General features: G+C 38.6%; 2 protein-coding genes across 2 annotated transcripts in view; one reads left to right on the forward strand and one right to left on the reverse strand.

Annotated features, from left to right (window-relative positions):
- Nucleotides 1-12,508, reverse strand: part of Lrrc36 (leucine rich repeat containing 36) — a 59,971-nt gene extending 47,463 nt beyond the window's left edge. The window contains exon 1 of the mRNA XM_015496215.2: nucleotides 12,439-12,508. Coding sequence (XP_015351701.1) covers nucleotides 12,439-12,508 — 70 coding nt within the window. The remainder of the gene's footprint in view (nucleotides 1-12,438) is intronic.
- Kctd19 (potassium channel tetramerization domain containing 19) overlaps nucleotides 12,151-26,989 on the forward strand; it is a 30,175-nt gene continuing 15,336 nt past the window's right edge. The window contains exons 1-2 of the mRNA XM_015496338.2: nucleotides 12,151-12,686; nucleotides 14,792-15,088. Coding sequence (XP_015351824.2) covers nucleotides 12,474-12,686; nucleotides 14,792-15,088 — 510 coding nt within the window. The 5' untranslated portion in view covers nucleotides 12,151-12,473. The remainder of the gene's footprint in view (nucleotides 12,687-14,791; nucleotides 15,089-26,989) is intronic.

The raw sequence follows: 26,989 nt of genomic DNA on the forward strand, positions 1-26,989 counted from the left end.
TAGTTTTGGGGGATTGGCTATTTCACTTAGCATGACAGTCTCTAGATCCATCCATTTACAGGTAAAAGTCATAATCATTTTTTTATGGCTGAGTAACATTCCATTGTGTATAAATACACCACCTTTTCAAAGCTCAACATATCTTAACATATGATCTAGCGCTGTACCTCTGTAATTTACTCAAGTGAATTATAACTTTATGTCCTCACAAAACCAACACAAAGCCAGGTAGGTTGGCATGTGCCTATAATTCCAGCAACTTGGGACGCTGAGGCAGAAGAATCACAAGTTTGAGGCCTCAGAAACTTATTGAGGCCATCTCAAAAATAAAAAAATAAAAAGAACTGGGGATGTAGCTCATTGGTAAAGCGCCCTGGGTTCAATCCCCAGGACCAAATAAATAAATAAATAAACAAACACAAATGTTCATAATTGCCAAATCTTGTAAGCAACCAAGATGTCCTTCATAGGTAAATGGCTAAACAAACTATGGTACAGTCACACAGTAGTATCTTATTCAGCAATAAGAGGAAATATGCTATTAATCATGGGAAAAAATTGAGGAACCTTAAATATATTTTGCTGTGTGGAAAAAAACCTGAAAAATTTACATACTATGTTATTCCAGTTTTATGACATTCTGAAAAAGGCAATGGTAAAAAGATCAGTGATTATAAGGGGATTGCTGGGGAAGGCGGGATGAATAGATGGAGCACAGGGAATTTTTAGGGCAGTGAAACTATTCTATTTGATACTGTATATTGAGATTTGTGAAACCCCACAGAACTGCAAAACTTAATATAAACATGGGCTTTAATAATAATGCATCAATATTGGTTCATCAATTGTAATAAATGAACCACACTAATGTAAAATTATTAGTAATAGGGGAAACTATAAGGGTGGGAAATGGGGTGAAATGCAAGGGAGCAAAGGGTATTCAGGAATTCTCTATTTTATGTGCAATTTTTCTGTAAGCCTCAAAGAGCTCTAAAAACTAAAGTCTATTAATAAAAAGGAATGAATTATTGATACATGCTAAAATATGAATGAACTTTCAAAATCTCATGCTAAGTCAAAGAGGCCAGACATAAAAGGCCAGAATATTGTATTATTCCACTCATATGAAATCTCATATTAAGACACAAATTCATAGAGACAGAAAGCAGATTAGTTGTTGCCAGGGGCTGAAAAAAGTGTAAAATGAGGAGTGACTGCAATATATTGGTAGTTCTGTGGTATACAAAAATTTAATATTCTGAGAGTCTGTTATTGTAGAAAAGCTAAGGACAAATAGAATTCCATCAGTTACCTCAGCATTTCTCATGATTTTCACTGCAGACTAATTTGAAGAGCAGACTGAACATTTTTCAAGGGAATCAGAATTATTATTCAAATGATAAACTGCTACAAAGACAGACATTCTTTTATGATTCACATGAAGTACAGGCCAGAGAGCAAATCAAATATTATATTCCCTTTCCACCTGCCTTGACCCTCACCAAGCCAGCCCCTCTCTTGGGCCTATATTTTTTTTTCTTCCATTCCCAGCCTAATTTCCCAGAGCCTCAAAATGTAAGTAAAACTTGCCAGTTTTGGAAAGTTAATATATTTTCTGGAGACCTGTGATAATGGGCATGTTTAAATAAATAAAAAGAAATGGACCTGCCCTCAGAAAGTTCAATAGGGGGATGTTCAAATGTGGGTGGGTGGCCTTAGAGCTGGGCTGAAAAGTTGAGCATCTGCACTGGCTCCTCATATCTTTGAGCATGCAACAGACCCCAGAAAATGCTTTTGGGGTGTTATCTTCTAGCCTTCTGGATGGGTCCCAGCACTATCCAATAAAAATATAATGTAAGCTACAGGCATAATTTAAAATTTCTAGTAGCCACATTATTAAAAAGTAAAAAAAAATTGTATATCATAGACATCAAGAACAATAGAATAGGGATTGGGGTTATGTAGCTCAGTAGTAGAGACTTGCCTAGCATGTGAAAAATGGGTTCAATCCCCAACACTGTAGGAAAACAAACAAACAAAAAACAAACCACATCAAACAGAAAAGACAAAAATCTCCCAATATGAAAATAGGGGCTATATAACCCTATGGGCAAAAACTTATTTTATTAATGAAAACAATAAATCAAGTAATTTCTCTATAGGAAGCCATTTACAGGTCATTTTGACATCAAATTAATAACATTTAATAAAACTTGTTTATAATAACAATGAAAGAACTTCAAATAAATAAAAAATTTTAAAAAGGCCTCAGAAATCAACTTGAAAGATTTCTCACTAGCCAAAGTCGGGATAAATTGAGTAACAATTGGGCTGGGGTTGTAGTTCAGTGGTAGAACGCTTGCCTATCATGTGTGAGACCCTGGGTTCAATTCTCAGCACCTCATAAAAATAAATAAATAAAACAAAGGTCCATTAACAAATAAAAAATATTTTGAAAATTGAGTAACAAGGGTTGGAGCTGTAGCTCAGTGGCAGAGCACTTGTTTAGCATGTGTGACATACTAGGTTCCATTTTCAGTACCACATAAAAATAAACAAATAAAATAAAGGTGTTCTGTCCATCTACATCTAATTTTTTTTAGAGTAGCAATAGATGGAAGTTACCTTTTTTTTGGTACCTGGGATTGAATCCAGGAATATTTCAATCACTGAATCAAATACCCAGGTCCTTTTAAATTATTATTATCTTATTTTTCATTTTGAGATAGGGTCTTGCTAAGTTGTTGATGATGGCCTTGAACTTGTGATCCTCCCACCTCAGCCTCCCAAATCATGGGGATTACAGCAGGTACCACCATGTCTGGCTCCAAAGATATGTGAATCAATGAATTTATACTTAGAAAATGAAACAGCCCTCATTAGTCACTTTTAAAGGATGACAAGAAAACAACTCACTCCGAAAAGTGGCAAATAAAGTTGTGGTTTTTTAAATCAAGCTTTTATCCTGTCTTTCCTATACAAATTGAACCTCAGGATAATCAAATAGATGATATGAAGAATTTGTCATTTATAAAATTTTTACACTTAAAGAAGAGGAATGGAAGATAGAATTAGAAAATTACCATTTTGTAATCCTTAATGAATTAATGGACATAGGCAATCATATTCAATGGACATCACAAAAAGAAAGAATACCAGGCATTATATACTGCACAATAGGATTACACAACATTATCCAGAAGGTAGTCTTGGCCAAAAAGGAAATGCGCCCACGCATGTTTCCACACAGACACACACACACACACAGACACACACACACCTCTCAAACCTGAATCTGATTAAAGTTCATCTAACTACCAATTCATATTAAATACAGGAAATAAAGGAAAACGTTAAACATCTTAGAAATATAGTAAACAAAATACAGATTACACTGAACTTTTGTTGACAAATGACCTAGTTTATTCAAATAATTGAAAATGCAAGGGAAAAAATTGAAAATTTATAGATAAAATAAGATTGAAGACATATATCAAACAGTTGCATATATGGCTATTATATAGATCCTGATTTTTTAAAAAATGAAAAATTTTATTTGGTTATTTATTTATTTGGCAGCACTGGGCTGGGGATTGAACCTAGGGCTTGGCAGTTAAGTCTAAGTTATTGATTATATTATTGAGTTATAGTTTCTTTGTTCAGCTTTTTTTCTCTATTTATTTATTTATTTATTTATTTTATATATATATATATATATATATATATATATATGTATAGAGAGAGAGAGAGAGAGAGAATTTTTTAATATTTATTTTTTAGTTTTCGGCGGACACAACATCTTTGTATGTGGTGCTGAGGATTGAACCCGGGCCGCACGCATGCCAGGCGAGCGCGCTACTGCTTGAGCCACATCCCCAGCCCTCTCTATTTATTTATTTATTACATACATGACAATAGTGGAATGCATTACATTCATAATTATCCATTCACAGCACAATTTTTCGTAACTCTGTATATATAGTATGTTTACGCCAAATTATGCCATTATACATGAGCTCTCTCTCTCTCTTTTTGCATTACAATTCTTAATACTCCTTTATAACACAATTTATCATATCTGTATATAAGGTATGTTGACACATACCTTAGACATCTTCATGTATGTATTTTGTATAATGATGACCATCTCCTTCCACCATCCTTACTATTCCCATTTTGTTCAGCTTTTGTTTGAACAATCTATCTAGTGATGAAAGGAGTGTGTTAAAGTCACCCAGAATCATTGCGTTGTGGTCTATTTGACTCTTGAACTTGAGAAAAGTTTGTTTGGTGAACATAGATGCTTCATTGTTTGGGGCATATAAATTTATTATTGTTATGTCTTTTTGACAAATGGTTCTCTTAAGCAGTATGAAATATCCTTCTTTATCCCTTTTGATTAACTTTGGCTTGAAGTCTACTTTATTTGATATGAGGGTGGAAAATCCTGCTTGCTTCCACAGGCCATGTGAGTGGTATGATTTTTCCCAACCTTTCACCTTTAGTCTGTGGCTATCTTTTCCTATTAGATGAGTCTCTTGGAGGCAGCATATTGTTGGGTCTTTTTTTTTTTTCTAATCCAGTCTGCTTGTCTATGTCTTTTGATTGGTGAGTTTAGGCCATTAACATTCAGGGTTATTATTGAGTCATGATTTATTTTCCCAGCTATTTTGTTTATTTTTGGTATTTAACTTGACTTGTTTCCCCCTTTTATTAGTTTTTCCTTTACTGTAATACCTCCCTTTTCTGATTTTCTTTTTTAAAAAAATATTTTTTTTAATTGTATTTGGACACAATGCCTTTTTTCCATTCATTTATTTTTATGTGGTGCTGAGGAGAGAACCCAGGGCCCCACGTGTGCTAGGCAAGTGCTTTACCACTGAGCCATAATCCCAGCCCCCCTTTGCTGATTTTCCTTGTTGTTTTTTAATTCCTCTTCATGGAATATTCTGCCAAGGATGCTCTGTAGTGCAGGCTTTCAAGTTGTAAATTCTTTTAACTTTTGTTTATCATGGAAGATTTTTATTTCATCATCAAATATAAAGCTTAATTTTGTTGGATATAAGATTCTTGGTTGGGGGGCTGGGGTTGTAGTTCAGTGGTAGAGTGATTGCCTAGCATGTGTGAGATGCTGGGTTTGATCCTCAGCACCACATAAAAATTAATTAAAAATAGAGCTAATGAAAAATAAAAAAGATTCTTGGTTGGCATCCATTTTCTTTCAGAGTTTGATATATGTTGTTCCAGGATCATCTAGCTTTCAGGGTCTGGGTTGAAAAATCTGTACATAATCTAACTGGTTTCCCCTTTATGTAATCTGATTCATTTTTCTCATGGCTTTTAATATTCTCTTCTTATTCTGTATGTTAGACATTTTCATTATAATGTGCCTTGGTGTGGATCTGTTGTGATTTTGTATATTTGGCATCCTGTAAGCCTCCTGAATTTGGTTTTCCAATTCAATCTTCATGTTTGAAAAATTTTCTGATACTATTTCATTGAATAGATTGCTCACTCCATTGGTTTGGAACTCTATGCCTTCCTATATGCCAGTAACTCTTAAATTTGGTCTTTTCATGCTTTCCCATATATCTTGAATGTGATTTTTTTTTTTTTTTACCATTTTCACTGTCTGGTCTACATTCTTTTCAAGATTATATATTTTGTCTTCATTGTCTGAGGTCCTGTCTTCCAAGTGGTCTAATCTGTTGGTGATGCTTTCAACTGAACTTTTAATTTGGTTTACTGTTTCTTTCATTTCAAGGATTTGTTTTTTGTTTTTTTTTTAGAACCTCTATGGCTATTGAAGTAATCTTCTGCTTTCTGTATTTGTTTATGTAGCTTATATCATCCTTTAATTCACAGAACATTTTAATTATGTACATCCTGAACTCCTTCTCGGTAATTTCTTCTGCTGTGCTGGCTATGGAATTCTAATAATGTGGTATCTTGATTTGTTTGGGGCACTTTCTTCCTTTATATTTTCATATTGCTTGTGTATCATCCTTTATAGCACTGTGGTTCTGAGGCATTACTGTTTTTACCCTATAGGCTTATGGTGTACCTGTAGGGATCTAATACAATGTTAACAGATCCCATATAAACAATATACACCCTAAAAAACCAAATGTTTGCTATTAAGACAATTACAGTTTGATCACAATGTTCAGAAATGATGAATTGAATATACACAGTAGGTTTGTAAAAGGGCTGACAGTTTCTGATGGTGGACAAGAACTGGGGTGAGGAGTAGAATGGTATGCTGAGGTAGGAGGTGAGGATATAGAGTTATATATGTTAGGAAGTGTGAAAGAGAAATCTAAAGAGGAAGATTTGTAGCAGGAGAAGAGAGAAGCAGTAGTTGTCTTTGGGTAGACAAGTTAAGTGGGAACACAGTAGAGTACATAAAATAAACACAGATATATATATAAAGAAAAATACAAAAATGTTAACATAATAGAAATTGGTGAAAAAGAAAGAATATACAACACAACTGTAATACTATTTAGACTCCTAGTCTTCAAAATCCTAATTCATGCAAAGCACTTGGTTTCACATATGTTAGGGATGTGAGGGTGGGAGAATAGAGAGGGAGAAGAAAAAAAAAATCTTGAAAGAAGAAACAGGTATTGTTTTGGTTGGAGATCAGTATCTTTCCTGCTTTCCTTTTCATCCAATAGATGGGGTCATCTGTTGTTAGCTGGTATCTCTGCCCTCAGGATGGAGAGGGTAACCAGGGTGTCATTATGCCAGGGTAGCAGCTGCTGGGGAGAGGGAGGTAGTTAGAAACTGGGTACCTGGTCAGCTGGAGTTCCAAACTGGGAGTTGCCCCTGCTGAAGATGGTGATGAAGGTGGCCCAAGATGAAGGTGCCTGCTTTCAGCCATAGGGTGTCGGGTCAGGTGGGGGAAACTAATCGATGGTGTTGGACAATGAGTACAGAGATGAGCTCTGTGGCTTGCAGTGTGTGACTACTGGCTGACTTCTGAGCCTGTGTGAGGTTCTCGGGTGCAAGCAGGCCACTGTGAATTGGAGACTATCTTCTCTACTGTAGAATCTTAACATGGCAGCAATTGGGAGAGCCCCACGATGGTAGATGGGGATCCACATGGGAGTGGCAGCCAGAGTTCCTACTTGTGGAAAGCTTCCAGGTATCCTGCGTGGTAGTGGTGTCCATGATTTCTGCCTGGGTGGTGGCTGAAGGTGCTGCCTCGGCAAACCTCGTGCACCTGGTAGTCCTGCGTTGGTGAATAGTTTGGAGACCTACTCTCATTCTGAGGCGGGGAGCCCTGGACGGCAAATGTCTGGAGCAGGAATATTGCTCAGAGAAGCAGTATTCTCACTACTTGAATTCCTGGTCACGGAGCGACAGAGAATGCTGCCTCCCTCTGGCCTGCCATCTTGGATCCTTATTTATTTATTTTTTTTAAGTTGTAGATGAACACAATATCTTTCTTTAAATTTATTATTTTTATGTGGTGCTGAGGATCCAACCCAGTGTCTCACACATGCTAGGCAAGTGCTCTTCCAATGAGCTACAACCCAGGCCAAGAATTAATTATTTTAATAGCCAAAAAATTAATAATTATATTTTACCCTCTCTACAAATAATTGTCATCAACCTAAAACATGCCCTAGCATGGTTCTTTTTTTAATTTTTTTTTTTTTTTGAGAGAGAGAGAGAGAGAGAATTTTTTTTTAATATTTATTTTTTTAGTTCTCGGTGGACACAACATCTTTGTTGGTATGTGGTGCTGAGGATCGAATCCGGGCCGCACGCATGCCAGGCAAGCGCGTTACCGCTTGAGCCACATCCCCAGCCCCCCTAGCATGGTTTTTAAAACCTGTTCTTGACCCCATCCTTCAGGTACCATTCCACTTCTGTATTCTCCTTTATAGCCAAAAGTTCTCATTTTCACTGTCTCCACTGTTTCACATATCATTCCCTTTTCACTCGACTCCAATCTAGTTTCCCTTCCCACTATTCTGAAACTCCCCTCATCAAGGTCCCCAGTGAGTTCCATGTCATCAAATCTAAGACTTTTCTGCATTAAACTGCTCAGTCTATCCACAGTACTTGGCACAGTTGAGCATTATTTTCATGATATACTACCCTTTCTTAAATTCCAAGACACCACATTCCTCTTAACCTTTAAACATTGAAATACTCACAAGGTATAATCTTAACCTTTCTTCTCTTTTTCATCCACAATCCCTAGCTATGTTCACTTAGACTCATAGGTTTAAAAATATATTTAATTTTTTAGTTGTAGTTGGACACAATACCTTTATTTTATTTATTTATTTTTATGTGGTGCTGAGGATTGAACCCAGGACCTCGCACATGCTAGATGAGTGCTCTACCGCTGAGCCACAACCCTAGCCCAATACACACTATTTGCTAAGTCTTTAAAATTGACATCTATATCTCTGACCTCTGTTCTGAGATCTAGACTCTATATCCAATTGCCTACTAAGTTTCTCCCACTTTGATACCTATTAGCATTTTAAATTTAAAATGTTCAAAAAAGATCTCTTGATTCCCCTTCCTCAAACCCTCCCCCCTCATAGTCCACCCACTATCTTTCAATAAATGGCACCACCCTCCACCTAGCAATAACTTAAGCCAAGTCTAAGTGTTATCTTTGAGTGTTACATTTTCCTTATCCTCACATCCAATCCTTTTATAAATATTATCCATTTGACTCCCAAATATGCTTTGTCTCCATCCATTTCTTTTTATTTCTACTATCATCTTCTAAATTCAAATTACCCATTCATTGTCTCTTACCTAGACTATTGATTGCACCAGGCTTCTAATAGCTGAGAATCATATTTTTAAAATAGGTATTAGACTGGGTCACAAGCTTATTCTAAAATTCTAATGAGCGAATAAAGGGATGATATTAGCCCTGACTATTGTGAAGAAAGAAAGTTGGTAAAACTAGAAAGAGCATTGAATTTGCAGGTTATCAAGATTTATGTTGAACTGAAGGTATAGCTCAGTGGTAGAGCACTTGCCTTTTACGCAGAAGGCTTTGGGTTTGATAAAAAAAAAAAAAAAAAGACATGAGAAAAACTACAATTATATCCATATCACACAGCATATATAAAAATAAACTCCCCATAGAGTAGATTTGATGTGAAAAGCAAAACTACAGAATTTTTAGAAAAAGATAAAGGAGATTTTGCTGGGCATAGTGGCACATGCCTGTAATCCCAGCAACTTGGGATGCTGAGACAGGAGGATCTAAAATTCAAGACTAGCTTTGGCAACTTATTGAGACCTTGTTTCAAAATAAACAATAAAAAGGGTTGGGGATGTATCACAGTGGTTAGGTGTCCCTGGGTTTAATCTCAGTACTGGGGGGGGGGGGAAGGAGCCTATTACATTGGTATAGGGAAAGATCTCATCAATAAGACACAAAAAGCACAATTTATTTTAAAAGGACTTAAATTTTTTAAATATTTATTTTTTAGTTGTAGTTAGAAAAAATATCTTTATTTTATTGATTTATATGTGGTGCTGAGGATCGAACTCAGGACCCTGCATGTGCTAGGCAAAGCAATCTACCGTTGATCACAACCCCAACCCCGGACTTAAAATTTTTCTATATGACAAAGGACAATGTAAATACTTTATTGAAATTTTTAATACTGAGATATAAAAAAACAAGAATGATTGTATAATGCATACACTAGTACATTCATTTAATTGAATAAATACCTGTGTCTTATTGAAAAGTTTAAAAAGCAGATTGAGAAATGATATATATGCCATTGCTTCTTTTTAAAAAGTACCTGTCTGTATAAACAATAGAAAAGGTATGGAAGGAGGGAGACAGAAGAATATTTTATTTTACTTTAGACACTTTGGAATTGTGTGAATTGTCAAAATGAATACAAATAATTTGTTATTTAAATGCTTGAAATAAAAACAAACAAATGAATACAAAGTCAAGCAAAACAAAAATTCTGCCATATACTGTTTTAACTGATAAAGGAAGGTGTATATGGCACTCCCAATATCATTACTTCATATCATCCATCCACTACTACCCGCTCCTCACTATGTTGCCCAAGGTGGTCTCAAACTCTCCTACCTCATACCTCAGCCTTCCTGGTAACTGAGCCAATAAAATGTGCCACCATGCCTGGCTTTGCCCCAGACCAAATATCAAAACAAATCAATATCTGAGGGGAAAAAAAAAAGGGTAGGGAAGGCACAGAGTGTTTCAAGGCAATAAAGCCTTTCTTAGGGGCTGGGGTTGTAGCTCAGTGTTAGAGCGCTTGCCTAGCATGTGTGAGGCACTGGGTTCCAACCTCAGCACCACATAAAAATAAATAAATAAATAAAGATATTATGTCTGTCTACAACTGAAAAAAATATTTAAAATAAGGCTTTTGGGGCTGGGGATATAGCTCGGTTGATAGAGTGCTTGCCTTGCATGCACAAGGCCATGGGTTCCCAGCACCACACACACACACACACACAGTATTAAAATAAAGCTTTTCCTAGCTGACTTGTAAAATAGGGGGTTCAAAGAAGTTTGGAAAATAATATATAACTGAAATATCTACAAATATTAATCTAAATACACATCTTTGGTTATCAGCTCTGGGGAAGGTTACAAAAAGGAGAAAAGGACTAGTAACCTCTTGGGCTGGGGTTGTAGCTCAGTTGTAGAGTGCTTAATTAGCATGTGTGAGGCACTAGGTTAGATTCGAAGCACTATATATAAATAAATAAAATAAAGGTCCATCCACAACTAAAAAAAAAATTTAAAAAAAAGATTAGGGGGATTGAGGCTGTGGCTCAGTGGTAGAGCACTTGCCTAGCATGTGTGAGGCACTGGGTTCGATCCTTCGCACCATGTAAAAATGACACAAATAAAATAAAAGCATGCTGTCTATCTACAACTACAAAAAAGTTAATACAAATAAAGAATTATTGTTAAAACAAAGATTAGGGGCTGGGATTGTGGCTCAGTGGCAGAGTGCTTGCCTCACATGTGTGAGGCACTGGGGTTTGATCTTCAGCACCACATAAAAATAAGTAAATAAAATAAAGGTATTGTGTCCATCTACGACTAAAAAAAAATTTTTAAGTTTTTTAAAAAAGAGATTAGTACCCTCTTTATCCATCCATGAAATGTTTGTTATTAGTATACATTAATTTTTATAATTTAAAGTAATAACTAATATTTAAATAAAATTATTAATAAAACCAAGTTATTTCATATTCCACAAATGAAAAGTAGAGAAGGAAGAAAGGCAACTTTTTATTACAGTGACAGCACAGGTTCTAGAATCAGAGCTCTGAGTTAAAAAAACAAAAAACCTTACTGCACCACTTTACCAGCTGTGTGACTTTGGGTAAGAGTCTAAATCTAGTTTTACTGATCTGTAAATTGGGAATCATAACAGCATCTATCTGTCTGATAGAAATGTGCCCTGAACACAGGACCTGGAGAAAATGATAGGGTGAGTTTAGGGAGGGCAACGGTTGAGTTAGAAATGCTAATTTTTCCAACTTTCTTAAACACTCAGAAAGCAGTTTATGTGAGGTCAAAAGTGGGGTCTCTAGCCACTAAGATGAAGGCAGGGCTGGGTCACTGACCCAAGGACCAGAGAGATCAGCTGCTATTCCTTTCACACCAAGCGCTGGTCTGAGTGTCTCTGAAAAGGGAGCTACACATCCAGATGGATGAAAGGGCAAACTCTTGAAGTTCTATAGGATGGACAATCGGAGGGTTCCTTTTTCTTTTCACCGGCAACCAGGGGAAAACCTGGGTAGGAAGTTCCCCAACTGCCAAAAATTAACGCCCCTTGCTCGGCGCGGTGGCCCAGCCCAAAGACTGAGGCAGGAGGGTAGCAAGTTCAAGACCAGTCTCAGAAACTTTGCCAGCCCTGTCTCAAAATAAAAAATAAAAAGGGCTGGGGATGAGATCAATAGTAAAGCACCCTGGGTTTAATCCCCAGTACCCCCCCCCCAAAAAAAAGAACGAAACAAAAAACAAAAGCCCCTTGTGCCACCTCAACATCATCACATCAACTGACCATCTCAGCACTTCCCTTCTCCCATCGATGTCCCTCTGGGGGTTTCCTTCCACTTAGTTCAGACTTCCTTCCTCTGTCCAAGTGAGTCACTTGTGTCACAGGGTCCCCACCTGTTAATCTCGCTTCTTCTCTACCTCACATTCCCTTTCTCTCCTCAAATTCTCGTCCTTGGCCTCAGATTACTCTGCTACTTCAGTTCCTCCAATTCCGCCTCAATGAAATCCCTTTCTGCCTCAATTTCCCCTCTCTGCGCCTCAGGGACTGCTCCTCGGCGGTTCCCTTTTTGCTGCCCCAGGCTCCGAGGGGGCCCGGCCTCAGTTTTCTCCTCCCAGCCACTGACCACACGCTCCCGGTCCGCGCCCTCCCAGCCTAACCCTACCCGGCTGCTCCAGGGTCAACGCCCCCAGGCGGCGGATGCTCTCCTCATCCAGATCCCACTGCTCCGCCATTCCCGCCTGCCGCTCACCTGCCGCCGCCCGCGAGATCTCCCCGCCCACGCCAGACCCCGCCCCTCGAGCTGCCCCGACCACCTCCCGGCCCCGCCCCCCGCGCGTGATGCGGCTCTCCCGGGGGCAGTTAGTGCCTGGGTCACGCGGCCGTCCGCCCTCTCGAGGAGTCGCGACCATGGTACGGAGCCCATCCTGGCGGGGGGCGCCAAAACCTCTAAACTGGCGAATGGGAGAAGCTGGGGCCCAGATTAGATCTGGGACGCTGGGATTCGAGGGTGGTCCGGGCTTTGAAAGATTTTGGGGGAACTAGCTCTGAGGAATTGGAAGGGTGCGCTGCCTTGAGGAATGAAATGTTCTAGATCTCAGGATCTGGGGGATTTCAGTTCTGAGGGGATGGGAATGTGCCTCTTCGTAGGGGTGCAGGTCTTAATATTTCAGCCCCCGCAGTGCTGACTCTTGGAGCCAGGCGCCGTTGGGTGTGAATGCGGGGGTCCAGATCTGAAGGACTGGGGGAGCAGGGACAGACTTCTGAGGCATGATGGGGAGATCCCCGAATTGGAAAGTTGGGAGACTTGGCTCTGAGGGAGTTCAGGTCCTGTCTTTAGAGAATGAGATGGTTTCAGCTCTAGAACTTGGTTTAAAAAGAGCTCCTTTGTGGGAGAGGGATCCGTATGCTCCTCGGGGTGTATGGGGATTACTATTTTAAGGCTGCCCCGTTTCCTGCAAACAGTCTGGGAAGAATCCATTTGTCCTTCAAGAGCCACAGGCTCCCCAGGCTTACCTGTGACTGAGGGCACACCAACCCCTTAGCAGACTTTGGGGAAGAATGCTCTGGAAAGAACCACCACACCCTTAGCGTCTACCCTCGCACTAGGGGGCACTTCTTGGGAGCCTTGCTGTGAATGGGATGTGTTTAAGGAAACAAACTCTTGGGCAAAGACCCTCTTGTCATATCCTATCCTTAATAAAAAAAGAGGAGCTGAGTCCAGAACTGGAGCTTACCTTCAAGGAGCAGGTTTTCTTTAGTATCCAAATTCTGCAGACTCTTAAGTACCTTCATTGAGCTCTCAACCAGTTAGTCACCTTTAAGAACAGAAAGCAAAATCTGGAGTCCTTACATATATATGCTCATACACAGTAGTCACATACCATTTCCCATATCCCCAACCCCAACCTCCCCAGCCCTAGGCAACCACTAATCTACTTTCCTTCTTTATAAATTTGACTCTTCTTCACATTGCATGAAATGGAATCATATAATATGTGATCTTTTGTATTTGGCTTCTTTCACTGAGCATAATGTTTCAAGATTCATGCATATTGTAACATGTATCAGTACTTTATTTCTTTGAATTAACAACAATGGTCTACTGTATGGTTATAGAACCTTCATCAATTGATGAACAAATTCAACTGATCATAAATATAAAGGTTTATTTCTGGACTACCAATTCTATTCCATATACCTGTATGGATATTCTTATATTGGTCGTACAGTTTTGGTTACTCTACATTTATATTAAATTTTAAAAGTGGAAGTAGGAATCCTCAAACTTGGTTTTTCTTTTTCAAGATTGTTTTGGTTATTCTGGGTCCCTTGTATTTCTACATGAATTTAATGTCAGCTTGTCACGTTTTGTAAAAAAGACAGTTGGGGTTTTCATAGGGATTGTTTAGTAAGGATACTGCCCAGATCAATGGGGATAGTATTACTATCTTAACAACATTGAATCTTTGAATCCATAAACAAGACTACTTATGTAGGTTGTTTAAAATTTCAACAATTTTTAAATGTTTTCAAGTTACCAGTATTATACTTATTTTGTTAAACTCCTAAATATTTTGTTCTTGTGGATGGTGTTGTAATGTAATTAATTTTTTTAATTAATTTAATCTTTGAATTGTTCATTGCTATGGTATAAAAATATAATTGACTTTTTATAATATTGATCTATATCCTTCAACCTTCCTAGGCTCATAATAGTTTTTTACTCAATTCCTTAGGATTTTCTATATGTAAGATCAGCAAAGAGAAATAGTTTAATTCGGGCTGTAGCTGTAGCTCAGTGGCAGAGCACTTGCCTTGCATGTGTGAGACACTGGGTTCAATCCTCAGCACCACATAAAAATAAACAAAAGAAAGGCATGCTGTCCATCTATAACTACAAAAAAAAAATGAAAAAGAAAAGAAAGAAAGAAATAGTATAATTCCTTCCTTTCCAATCAGGATGCTTTTTTATTTTTATTTTTTCTTTCATAGCTGTATTTTCATTCTTCCTTTAGGAGGAGACTGGCATGTCTCATGAATCCGCAGAAGATTTGTTTCATTTCAATGTCGGAGGATGGCATTTCTCAGTCCCCAGAAGCAAACTCTCTCAGTTTCCAGACTCCTTGCTGTGGAAAGAGGCTTCAGCCTTGACCTCTTCAGAAAACCAGAGGCTTTTCATCGACAGAGATGGTTCCACATTTAGGCATGTACACTATTACCTCTACACCTCCAAGCTCTCCTTCTCCAGTTGTGCAGAACTGAACTTGCTCTATGAGCAAGCACTGGGTTTGCAGCTGATGCCTTTGCTGCAGGTAAGATGTTCTTTTCAAAGAGCGGTGATTAGTAACATAGGCATCACTATTATTAAGTGTGTGTCCTTTTAGATATTGGTTGCTGAGATGACCCACATTGTGAGTTAAAGGAATGAACAATAAAATTGCCTGATTTTGTTGTTGCTTTGTTTTTGGCATAGTACCTGGGATTGAACCCAGGGCCTCCCACATGCTAAGGGAAGCATTCTACCATTGAGCTACAGCCCCAGCCTTTTTTTATGTTGATACATGGTCTAAGATGCCCAGACTGGCTTTGAATTTGTGATCCTCCTGCCTTAATTGGGGATTATGAGTGTGCATCATCACATCCATAAAATATCATGATTTTAACAAATAAGATCATCCTGACTCTGCCTTATCTATACCAGCAGCTGCCATGGACCCAGGATAGGATTTACTATTTACTGAGAGGATGCCTTTGGCTCTCAAAAATCCTGTCAATCTGCTTGTTTTTGTTGTTGACTTTTAAAAGGAGAAAACTTTAGAAATTGAACAACTTGCTCTATACACCATATCTGAGATTTAAAATCTAAAAGATTCATCAACAATATTACTTCTTGTCAGGTATGGGGGCACATGTCTGTAATCCCATTGATTCGGAAGGCTGAGACAGAAGGAGCACAAGTTTGAGGCCAGCCTTAGCAAATTAGTGAGGCCCTAAGCAACTTTGCAAGATAAGTTATCTCAAAATTAAAAATAGAAAGGGCTGCAAATGTAGCTTATTGGTAAAGCACCCCTGGGTTAAATCCCTAGTACCAAAAAAAAAAGAAGAAGAAGAAAAAGAAAAAGATATTACTTCTCATTGGGTGTAGTGGCACACACCTATAGTTCCAGCTACTTGGGAGGCTGAAGCTGGAGGATCACTTGAGCACACAAGTTTTGAGACCAGCCTGGGCAACATAGCACTAACTCATCTCAAAAAAAGAAAGAGAGAGAGAGAGAGAGAGAGAGAGAAAGAAAGAAAGGAAGGAAGGCGGGGGTGTGGTGTGGGGTGGAGGGAAGAAAAGAAAAAGAATATTACATCCTACTGTGCCTTCTAAGTACACAGGCAAAGTAAAAAGTTCTTCAAACACAGAATTTTTCCTTTGCCTTCACTTTGTTTTCTAAGAAACAACTTCTCTTATTTTAAGAGCTTTAAATACCTTTACTTATAAACCATTAAAGTATTAATAAAAACATTATCTTCTTTTTTAAGTTTTCTTCAAACCACAGAAATCATTTCTGCGACTGATCTTCAGTAGTTTATTCTGTAGTTTTGGAACCAGAATATTTTCTTTTAACCTGGAAGAACTAAATATTATGACTAAGAAGGCCCATTGGCCATACTCTGGATTAATCACACTGTCTGAAGAATAGTGTTGTTTACTGCATCTCCACAAGTGCTAACACAACAAGCTGCAGTACAACTCTGTGCACTGCCAATGAGGCCTCCCTAACATGGCTTAGAAGAAAATTGAGACAGACCATGCATTGTCTGGGTCATAGAAGAATGCAAACATTTCATAGTTCATTTGTTTATGGATGCTTCTTCCTAAATAATTCAGTGTTTTATCTCAAAAGTTATTATACAGGATTGGGGTTGTGGCTCAGTGGTAGAGCACTTGCCTCACATGCGTGAGGTACTGGGTTCGATCCTCAGCAGCATTCAAAAATAAATAAAAATAAAATAAAGATATTGTGTCCATCTACAACTAAAAAAAGATTTTTTAAAAAGTTGTTATACATCTGGAAATCAAAAACCTTTAATGAGTCACTGCACATGCAGTTCTTGTGGATAGATCCGCCATTTTGCTCTCAGAGACACCCCTTGGAGAGCCCGCCATTTCTTCCTTTGAGGGTGGAGAGAGGAATTTTGTTGTCACAGAATAAAAGGAGGTTATCCATAATTGACTTGAAGCAGCAAACAGTGAAACACTGAGCTCTTCAGCTCCACCTTTCTTGCTCCAAGAATTGGAAAACCAAAAGGTTTTGATGTTTTGTGTGAACCCAAATTAGAAACTAAGATGAACATCACCAAAGGAGGTCTGGTGAAGTTTTCAGCAAATTCTAACTCATTCTGTATGGAGCTTTCAAAGAAACTTTCTGAACAGCTGGGGTTGGTGATAGGCAAAGTGCAGGTTTACCAGGAAACTAGCCAAGAAACAAGAGTACAGATTCAGGAGTTGTGAGGGGGAAAGATGTTTTCATCATCCAGACTGTCTCAAACAGTAGGAGATGAGGAAAAGGCTCCATCATCTCTAAATTATTGGCTTCCAACATGTGCAAAGCTGGTGTAACCCGCCTCATTACTATGGATTTTTACCAGAAAGAAATTCAGGTTTCTTTTAATATTCCAATGGATAATTTAAGATCATCTCCCTTCCTAGTACAGTACATTCAGGAAGAGGTGAGCCAGTTTGAACTTTTTTAATTTTAATATTCTGGTGAAGGTATAGTTCCATTTCTTTGAGCTGTCCCTAAAGAATTAAAATTGGATGTATCCTGACCTAAAAAAAAAAAAAAATTAAAATTTGAATATCAAGAAGGAGAAGGACTTTAACTTACTCCAGAGCAGGTTGTAATATGATTTCTTTCTTTTGATTTTTTTCAAGCTACCCAGTTATGTTTAATTTTTTTTCAATTGCTTCAGAAATTGAGAATTAAAATTGCTTGCAAGTCAGTTCAAAGGCACTTAAATGGCCTGATATGTCAGGATCGTTAATGGCCCTATGCCAGTGTACCATTTTGTGGGGAAAAGGAAGGAGTAAACTTGTTCATTGTAGAAAATCAAAGCAATTAAGACAATTTTTTTTGAAAGAACGATTTTTTCTTTTCTTTTAATGCAAGCATATTATGCAAATTGGTGTTTGTTTGCTGGGGATCCAGTTCAGACCCAGCACATTCTAGGCAAGTGCTCTGAGTTACATCCCCAGACCTTTATATTTCTCTGAGGTAGGGTCTCACTAAACTTGTGATAAGTTTCGGGCTGGCCTCAAACTTGTGATTCTTCTGCTTCAGTGTCCTAGGTAGTTGGGATTGCAGGTATGTGCCCACCAAGCCCAAATAGTTAACTCCTTCAACTCCTTTGTTGTCCTCACTTCACAAATTGAAATAAAATACATTTGGAAAACAACTTCTAAATGGGAAGCAACAACTCAGAGGCCAATAAGTTGAACAGATTCCCAAGTTCCAAGATGTGAGAACAGTAGAATTTAAAGAATTGTATGGATCTGCTTCTTAAAACAGTCTGTGAAACAAGTGCTTATGCTTGAAAATGGTGTTTTCAAAGAAATAAACATTTGGGCGACCAAGCTGAAGTGATATTTTTTCACTGAAGCATAGTGTAAATACAGCTGGGAACCGACAGATGCCTCAAGTAAGTCAACAACCTCACACATTTCCACTACTTTCCCCATGCTAAAGCCTATCCAGATACTCAGATTTTTGCCCAATTGAACAAACACTTTGCTTGGAGAAAATGGATTTTGCCAATCCTTAGTCTGAAGACCCTTGTCAGCCAGCCCCACTTAATGCATTCCGCCAGGATTTATGAAGAACATTCTGGGTTCCAGGCATTATTCATATGGGCTTTAAGAAAAACAAGGGATGATACAATAAAAATATAATGTGAGCCATGTACGTAAGTGCCACATATATTTTTTTTTTAAGTGATAAGGTCTCATTATGTCACCTATGCAGACTTGGAACTCCTAGACTCAAGTGATCTTCCTGACTCATCCTTCTAAGAAGCTGGGATTATAGGCATGCATCACTGTACCCAGTTTCATGTGTTATTTAAAATTTTCTAATAACCATATTTTAAAAAGTAAAAAGACACAGGAGAATTTTTACTAATTTATTTTAATTAGGTATATATGGCAGCAGATGCATTTTGATTCATTGTGCACAGTTGCAGCACAATTTTTTCATTTCTCTGGTTGTACATGATGTAGCATCCCACCATGTGTGCAGTCATACATGTACCTAGGGTAATGATGTCCATCTCATTCTAGTATCTTTCCTGCCCCGATACCTCCTCCCCACCCCCTCCCTTCCCTTTGCCCCATCAAAGTTCCTCCATTTTTCCCATGCCCCCCCATTATGGATTGGCATCAGCTTATCAGAGAGAACATTCAGCCTTTGGTTTTTTGGAATTGGCTTACTTCACTTAACAGGATATTCCCCAACTCCATCCATTTACCTGCAAATGCCATAATTTTATTCTCTTTTAATTCTGAGTAATATTCCACTGTGTATATACACCACAGTTTCTTTATCCATTCATCTATTGAAGAGCATCTAGGTTGCTTCCACAGTTTAGCAATTGTGAATTGAGCTGCTATAAACATTCATGTGGCTATGTCACTATAGTATGCTGATTTTAAGTCCTTTGGGCACAGACTAAGGAATGGAATAGCTGGGTCAAATGGTGGTTCCATTCCAAGTTTTCCAAGGAATCTCCATACTGCTTTCCAGATTGGTTGCACCAATTTACAGTCCCACCAGCAATGTATAAGTGTGCCTTTTCCCCCACATCCTCACCAACATTTATTATTGTCCGTATTCTTGATAACGGCCATTCTGACTGGTGTGATATATTATCTTTACAATACTTTTGATTTGCATTTCTCTAATTACTAGAGATGTTGAACATTTTTTCATATATTTGTTGATTGAATGTATGTCTCCTTTTGAGAAGTGTATGTTCAGCTCCTTAGCCCATTTATTGATTGGGCTGTTTGGTTTTTTTGGTGTTAAGTTTTTTGAGTTCTTTATATATCCTGGAGGTTAGTGCTCTATCTAATATGTGTGTGGCAAAAATTTGCTCCCAAAATGTAGACACTTTCTTTACATCATTGATTGTTTCTTTTGCTGAGAAGAAGCTTTTTAGTTTGAGTTCATCCCATTTGTTAATTCTTGATTTTATTTCTTGCACTTTAGGAGTCTTGTTAAGGAAGTCAGGGCCTAATCCAACATGATGAAGATTTGGGCTTACTTTTTTCTCTAATTCCTAGGTCCTTGATCCACTTTGAGTTGAGTTTTGTGCATAATAACCCTGAATGTGAATGGAAATTAATGATATTAAATTTAATCCAAGCCAGGTGCAGGGGCGCAGCCTATAACTCCAGCATCTCAGGAGGCTGAGGCAGGAGGATCATGAGTTCAAAGCCAGCCTTAGCAACTTGGTGAGGCTCTAAGCAACTCAGCAAGACCCTATCTCTAAATAAAATATAAAAAAGTTCTGGGGATGTGGCTCAGTGGTTAATTGCCTCTGGGTTCAATCCCCAATACCCCCTGCAAATATATTTAACCCAATATTTTCAAAATATTATTTCAACATGTAATCAGTATTTAACATTGAGCTATTTTATACTCTGTTTTTGCACTGTTTTCAAAATCTAATGTTACTATCATCCAAATTAATGAGTGAATTACAACTTCCAACAGAGATCCTGTGGAATGTAACTCTTCGAATCACCTCTTTAAAAGCCCTCTGACCCTGCTGATGGGCAGAATAATAGCCTCTGGGACAGGAGTCCCCTGTTTTTTTCCCTTGCTAGCAAAGCAATAAAACTTCATTTTCTGTTTTCTCCAAAAAAATCTAATGTATGTTTTATATTTACAATACATCTCAGATTCAGACTACCATAGTTAAAGGGAGTTAATAGCCACATGTGACCAGTTGCTACTATACTGCACAGAATATATCTGAAATGTAGCTCCTGACAATAGAAATAGGACTTTGCCTCCTGCTAACTGAAGTTTCCATGCATTCAACAAGTGGCATATTTTATTCAGGATTATCTGTAATATGGTAGGCCTTGTTGAAAGGAACATAAAATGAGCCCACAAGCAGATTCTGGAGGACAGGTGCCTGGGCTCACACTACAGCCCTACTCTATAACCCCAGCCCATACCCTCACATCCCCTTTTTATTTCCCTTTCTCCACTCTATCTGCCACCACTACCCCTACTCCTATCCTGTAACTTTGCTTCCAAAAGTTTCACTCAAAGAATATTATTGTCTTGATTCTGATTATAACACTGTGTATTGAGTAACAACCATACTCAAACTCTGGAGATACAGGAGTATCCCATATAACCACACAAGGTCAGGTAGAGATAAAAGACTGAAGAACAGAACAGTGAAATATTGTGCTAAATGAAAGAAGCCAAATATTATTTTCATTCTATCTATATAAAATAGACACAAAGGACCCATATTGTATGATTGTATTTATATAAAATATGCAGAATAGGCAAATTATATTGGCAGAAAGTAAATTAGTGGTGCTTAGGGCTGAAGTTCAGTCCTAGGGAAGGTCGGGTGAAGAGAATGGGCAATGACGTTAAGGGTACAGGTTTTTGAGGGGGATATTGTATAGATTGTGGTGATGGTTGCACGATTCTGAGAATATACTAAATATTTAGAATATACTAAAAACAATAAACTAGTGGAGTATAGTAGTGCACGGCTGTAATTCCAGCCACACAGGAGGCTGAAACAGGGGGATCACAAGTTCAAAGCTAGCCTCAGCAACTTAGGAGGCCCTAAGCAACTTAGTGAGACCCTGTCTCAAAAAATAAAAAGGGCTGGGGATGTGGCTTTAGTGTTAAGCACCCATAGGTTAAATCCACAGTACCAAAAAATAACAACAAAACAATAAATGGTACACTTTAAATAAGTATGTTTTATACTCTGTGAAATAATGTTGTAAAAAAAAGATCATTGGCTGCTGCTTTGATATTAGATTGAGAATCTTTAAACTATAGCCTATAGACCAAATCCAGCACACACCATTTTTGTACAGCCCATGAGCTAAGAATGATTTTTACATTTTCACATGGTTGGAAAAACTCAAAAGAAAAATACTCTTTTGTGTCATGTAAAAATTATGTAAAATTTAAATTTCAGTGTCTGTTGATAGAGTTTTATTAGAATATAGCCATACTCATTTGTTTATGAATTGTCTGTGGCTACTCTTGAGCTACAACAACATGGAGCTGAGTATTTGAGTTGACAGACCATGTAGCTAGTGAAGCCTAAAATATTTAGTACCTGGTCTATCATGGAAAAAAAAATGTGTTAACCCCCTATAGTGGCAAAGGAGGAAGCAGGAAGACCAGTTGAGTTTCCTAAGTATCCAGATAAAAAAATAATGATGGTTTGGAGCTGGAGTTGTGGCTCAGGTGGTAGAGCGCTTGTCTACCACGTGCAAGGCCCTGGGTTTGATCCTCAGCACCACATAAAAATAAACAAATAAAACAAAGGTATTGTGTCCAATTGCAATTAAAAAATAAATATATAAAAAATTATGATGGTTTGGTCTAATGTGGTAATAGTGGAGTTAGAAGCAAATTATGGATATGTCTTTTTTTTAAACATGGTGTTATTTTTTTAATACCTTTATTTTATTTTATTTATTTATTAATTATATGGTGCTGGGGATCAAACCCAGTGCCTCATGTATACTAGGCAAGCATCCTACCACTGAGCCACAACTCTAGCCCCCGGATATGTCTTGATTTTAGAACTCACAAAGTTTGCTGATGAATGAGATTTATGATATGAGAGAATGGTCAGCTCCTTTGTTTCTGTCCTGAGCAACAAGGTGAATGGTAGAGTCTGAGGAATATGCAGGGGGAAAATAAGAAAATTAGGATTTGAATATGTTAAGTTTGGGAATCACTGAAAAAGCAATGTATTTCCATGTGGAAATAGTGAGGAGTCACTGTATGTACAGATCTGGAATTTATGGAAACAATTGGGTCTAAAGATATAAATTTGGAGTCATCAATGATATGTAAATCTATGAACGTGAAGGTTTTGGAATGTTGTCTATTGTCTATAGGGAAAATATAAAGTAGTCATTGCAGTTCTATGTTAACATTGCAGGCTTCCCAGTATATTCTGTATAATTTGGGAAGTCCTTTTTGCCTAAATATAAACTATTCTCAGTCTTTCACATGCCATCAGTCTCATCTCATTGGTAGTCGAGGCTGCTACTGCAATGTCACACACAAGAGTTCAAGGTTCATTGCAGACTATTAGTTTCCTTTTATCGGCCCCTTAAATCCCACTGAGGACATAGTATGTTGACAATATATCCCACTTATGTTTCTTTTATTCTTTGTGCGTGTGTGTGTGTGTGTGTGTGTGTGTGTTGGGGATTGAACCCAGGGCCTTGCACATACTGAGCACATCCTCTACCACTGAGCTACACTCCTAGCCTTATGTTTCCATTTTCACACTTTCTGGGAACTTCTGTGGTGTCTTTTTGTTGTTGTTTTTTGTGGTGCTGGGGATTGACCCAGGGTCTTGTGCATGCAAGGTAAGTACTCTACCAACTGAGCTATATTCCTAGCTCCACTTTCTGGGAACTTCTAATTTTTAACCTTAAAATGTTCCACTTGTAGACAATCTCCTACCAGCAAGCAACCCAAATATGCCTGAATTTCTTGTGCTCAAGGGAGCCGGGGAGTTTTTATATTGCTCACACAAATGATGCTTTTAATAGACCAGTGACATTCTCATATTTCCTATCATTCGTGTTGTGAGGACAGATTACTACTGTAATTTTGGAAAGGAAGGATGTTATTACATAAACAGCAGATATTCATTCCAGCAGTCTATGGTATGGGTAAGTGGACAATTCAAGTGTAAACCCCTGGGCATGGCATCAGTGTCCTCACAGATGTTCCCATCTGCTTGTCCTGGTTCGTATCCTAACACATACACACATATGTGCATTTATGACCACACACACACACACACACACACGTGTGCATGTACACCACAATCTGAAGTTCAGCTCATCCCTAAGTAGTCCACATGCTTACTTCCTATACCTTTTCACTTTGTTTGCTTTTTCCTAGAATGCTTCCTAGAAGTCTTAAAGATTTGACCTAAATGTGGCCCATAGGAAGCCTTGCCTGACATTTCCAGGCAGTTTTTGTCTTTTTGTTCTTGGAAACAAGTCAGTTCCCCTGTTATATCAGTGTTAATTTTGTTGGGATCGTGGATTCATTGTCTTTCTCCATGGCTGGACTACATTCTTTTCATGTTTGTATTCCTAGCTTCTTTCACAGTACCTAGTATTTGGAAATGTTTACTAGCATCTGCTGAGAGATGAAGAAAGCTGAACCTATCTCTGCAGACTGAGAGACTGCAACGAGCAGTAGAGGAGCAGGTTTGACTTGCTGAGAGTTGTGTCTTATTTGGCTTCCTTGGCTGATAGCAGCTGTTCTTTGCACATCCTATTGCTTTACCAGCCCTGCTTTCCTTGAGCTTCAAAGCAGTGCTGACACTCTTGTCTTTATAAGGCAGCTAGGGATTTGCAAGCCACTTAAGCTCCTTTACCATCACGTTCCTTCCAGCATCCCACATCAGAGCATAAGGCATTTCCAAGAACTACTGCTGCTTTGAAAAGCCTCTGTTAAGTCCCAAGGCTCTGCCAGCAGGATGCATTTGTCAGCCCTCTTTTGGCAAAATACACACACCCCCGCACCATCAGTTTTATGTTGCTTCTGATTGGCATATTTTTTCACTATCTAGGCCAAAGGCAACATCAATCATCCTTCTGCTAGCAATTAGCCATCTGAATTCAGGTCTGAATTTCCCTCCAATAACTTTCCAGGTCATAACATATGAAGAGTAAAATTCCTAGAAGTAACATGCAGGTAGCTGAAAGTGCACTTGAAGTCAGCCCACAGACCAGCAGTGATATGCTCTGTGACAACTTCAGTCAGCAAAGCCAAAGGGCAGCTAGAAACTCAGACTTTCTGGAGTGTTCTTCATTGATTCTTTCAACAAAAAATGCATTGAGACACCACAGGCACTGCTCTGGGTGATGTGAATACAGTAGAGAACAAAACAGTCATTGAAACCTTGGGAAAGTTAAATCTGTTAGAGGAGACTTGCAAATCACAAATAAGCAGGTGAGGAGCGAGGGAATGCTTTCTGTCGTTTCTCACAGCACCCAAATGACTTCCTGTGAGTAGAGGACTTATATATCTGAAGTCAGAGCAAGGATTGGCTGAGAGCATCCAGAAAACAGCCTTGTTAAGGGTTCTGAGCCTCCAACAATACTGACACCTTGGATCCAACATGCATCATGACCACACTGATAGTGATTGCAATCTTTATTAATTTATTTGCTTTATTTATTCTCTTTTTAAGTTTTGTTGCACATTCCTTTCTTGGATAAAATGGTGTTGCTCCCACTTACACTAGTGAAAATAGCAGAAAATGGAAATGTCAATTCTATAAAATAGATCATTTTTCCCTCAACTAGCACATCTCCTCTCAAGCCTACTGGACTGTTATTACTGACCAACCTCAAAGCATACACATGGTACTACACACATCTCCAAATAGGGAATCCTGGGCCATCTTCATACAGATTATTGTCTTGAACAGATATTTCCTTTTCCTCCACCTGGCCCCTCCCCATGTGGTCAATTTAGAGTTGTTCAAAGACACTACTGTTTTCCCTCTGAGATGGTATCTTGAGGTTTGAACCTGAAGGTAAAGTAAGTGGCAGTTTCAAGTTCCTGTGATGTAGTCTGTTTAGCATGGGGTTGGGGTGATGCCTCTTTTAGGACCTTCCTACTTCCACTCTTTTCTCTACTTCACATATCATCTATTTGTCCACCACCAGTCAGACCCAAGTGGAGCCCTTTCTTCCTGCTGTTCTCTTTCCCTGTTGTCCTTTATCTCTTCATATTCTTCAGGGTCTTCTTTCTGGCTTCCAGGTTGGAATTGCTGTCTTCACTTCTCTCTGAATTCTGTGGGCTCTGCCTATTATAATCCTGTGCTGGCTTTTCCTATGGTTTTGGATACTTGGGATCTTAGTTTTATGAGTACAGTCTATCTCCCTGCCAGCTTTTTTTGGGGGCTCCCCTGTGTCTGTCTAGAGAACTCAGCCTCAGGCCCTTCACTTTCATGAATTCTTTCATGTAACACAACATTAAAGGCACTTTGTACATGCTAGGTTCTAGACTAGAAGGTGGGATACATCACCCAGTCCCTCCCCAAGGTACCTCTGGATAGGGAGAAGGTCTGGCCTGAATCTAACCCAGACACCTGCAAAAAAAAGCTTGCAGGTGTCTGGCAACAAAGGCAGAGGATAACCTCCTCTGGCTGGGGGAGGTACCAGGCTTTCCAGGCAGAGAAATGGAAAGAGGAATTTTCTGGTAGAGGGATTAACATTCATAAATCTGAGAAGGAATCAAAGAGCATGAAGTGTTTTTGGAGTTTGGTGGAATTTGGTGTCACTGATTATGCAGTGAAAACAGAAATAATGTGGGAGATGAGACTAAAAAGGTCATTTGGAATCCAAATACCAAGAGGAAGAAAACTAATATATTATTTCCTTTAATCCTTACAATAGTACCTTCCAGATTTGACTATCTCTACTTTGCATGTCAGGAACTTGAAGCTTGGTGAGATTGAGTGACAGTGGTAGACAGCTGGTTAAGAACAGTGGTTGACAGGCTGGAGATGTAGCTTAGGGATAATGCTTGCCTAGCCAGACAGAGAGAGACAGAGAGGGGAGGGGAGCAAAGATGGAAGGGAGGAAGGAAGGAAAGGGGAAGGAAGGAAGAAAACAGTGTTATTTGGGCTCTTTCAAGTATGGAGAGGGCCTGGGGACCAAAAGACTAAGACGAGGGGAAAACGGAGAAGGAGAAAAATGGAGTCATAGGACTTGCTAACTGACTGGATGATGTCAAGAAACCTTTAAATGGTTTCTCTTAACCAAGGGACAAATCAGATCCCCTCAGCCAGCTTCCAGAGATCTCTGCTCTTGTTTGAAATCCCCTCAGCCAGCTTTCAGGGCTCTCTGGTTCTTATTTACTGCTTTCAATTAATCTTCTTCATTGCTTCAATCTCTGTGCACC

This window comes from Marmota marmota, unplaced genomic scaffold (genome assembly GCF_001458135.2).
Source record: "Marmota marmota marmota unplaced genomic scaffold, marMar, whole genome shotgun sequence".
Taxonomy (NCBI): domain Eukaryota; kingdom Metazoa; phylum Chordata; class Mammalia; order Rodentia; family Sciuridae; genus Marmota; species Marmota marmota.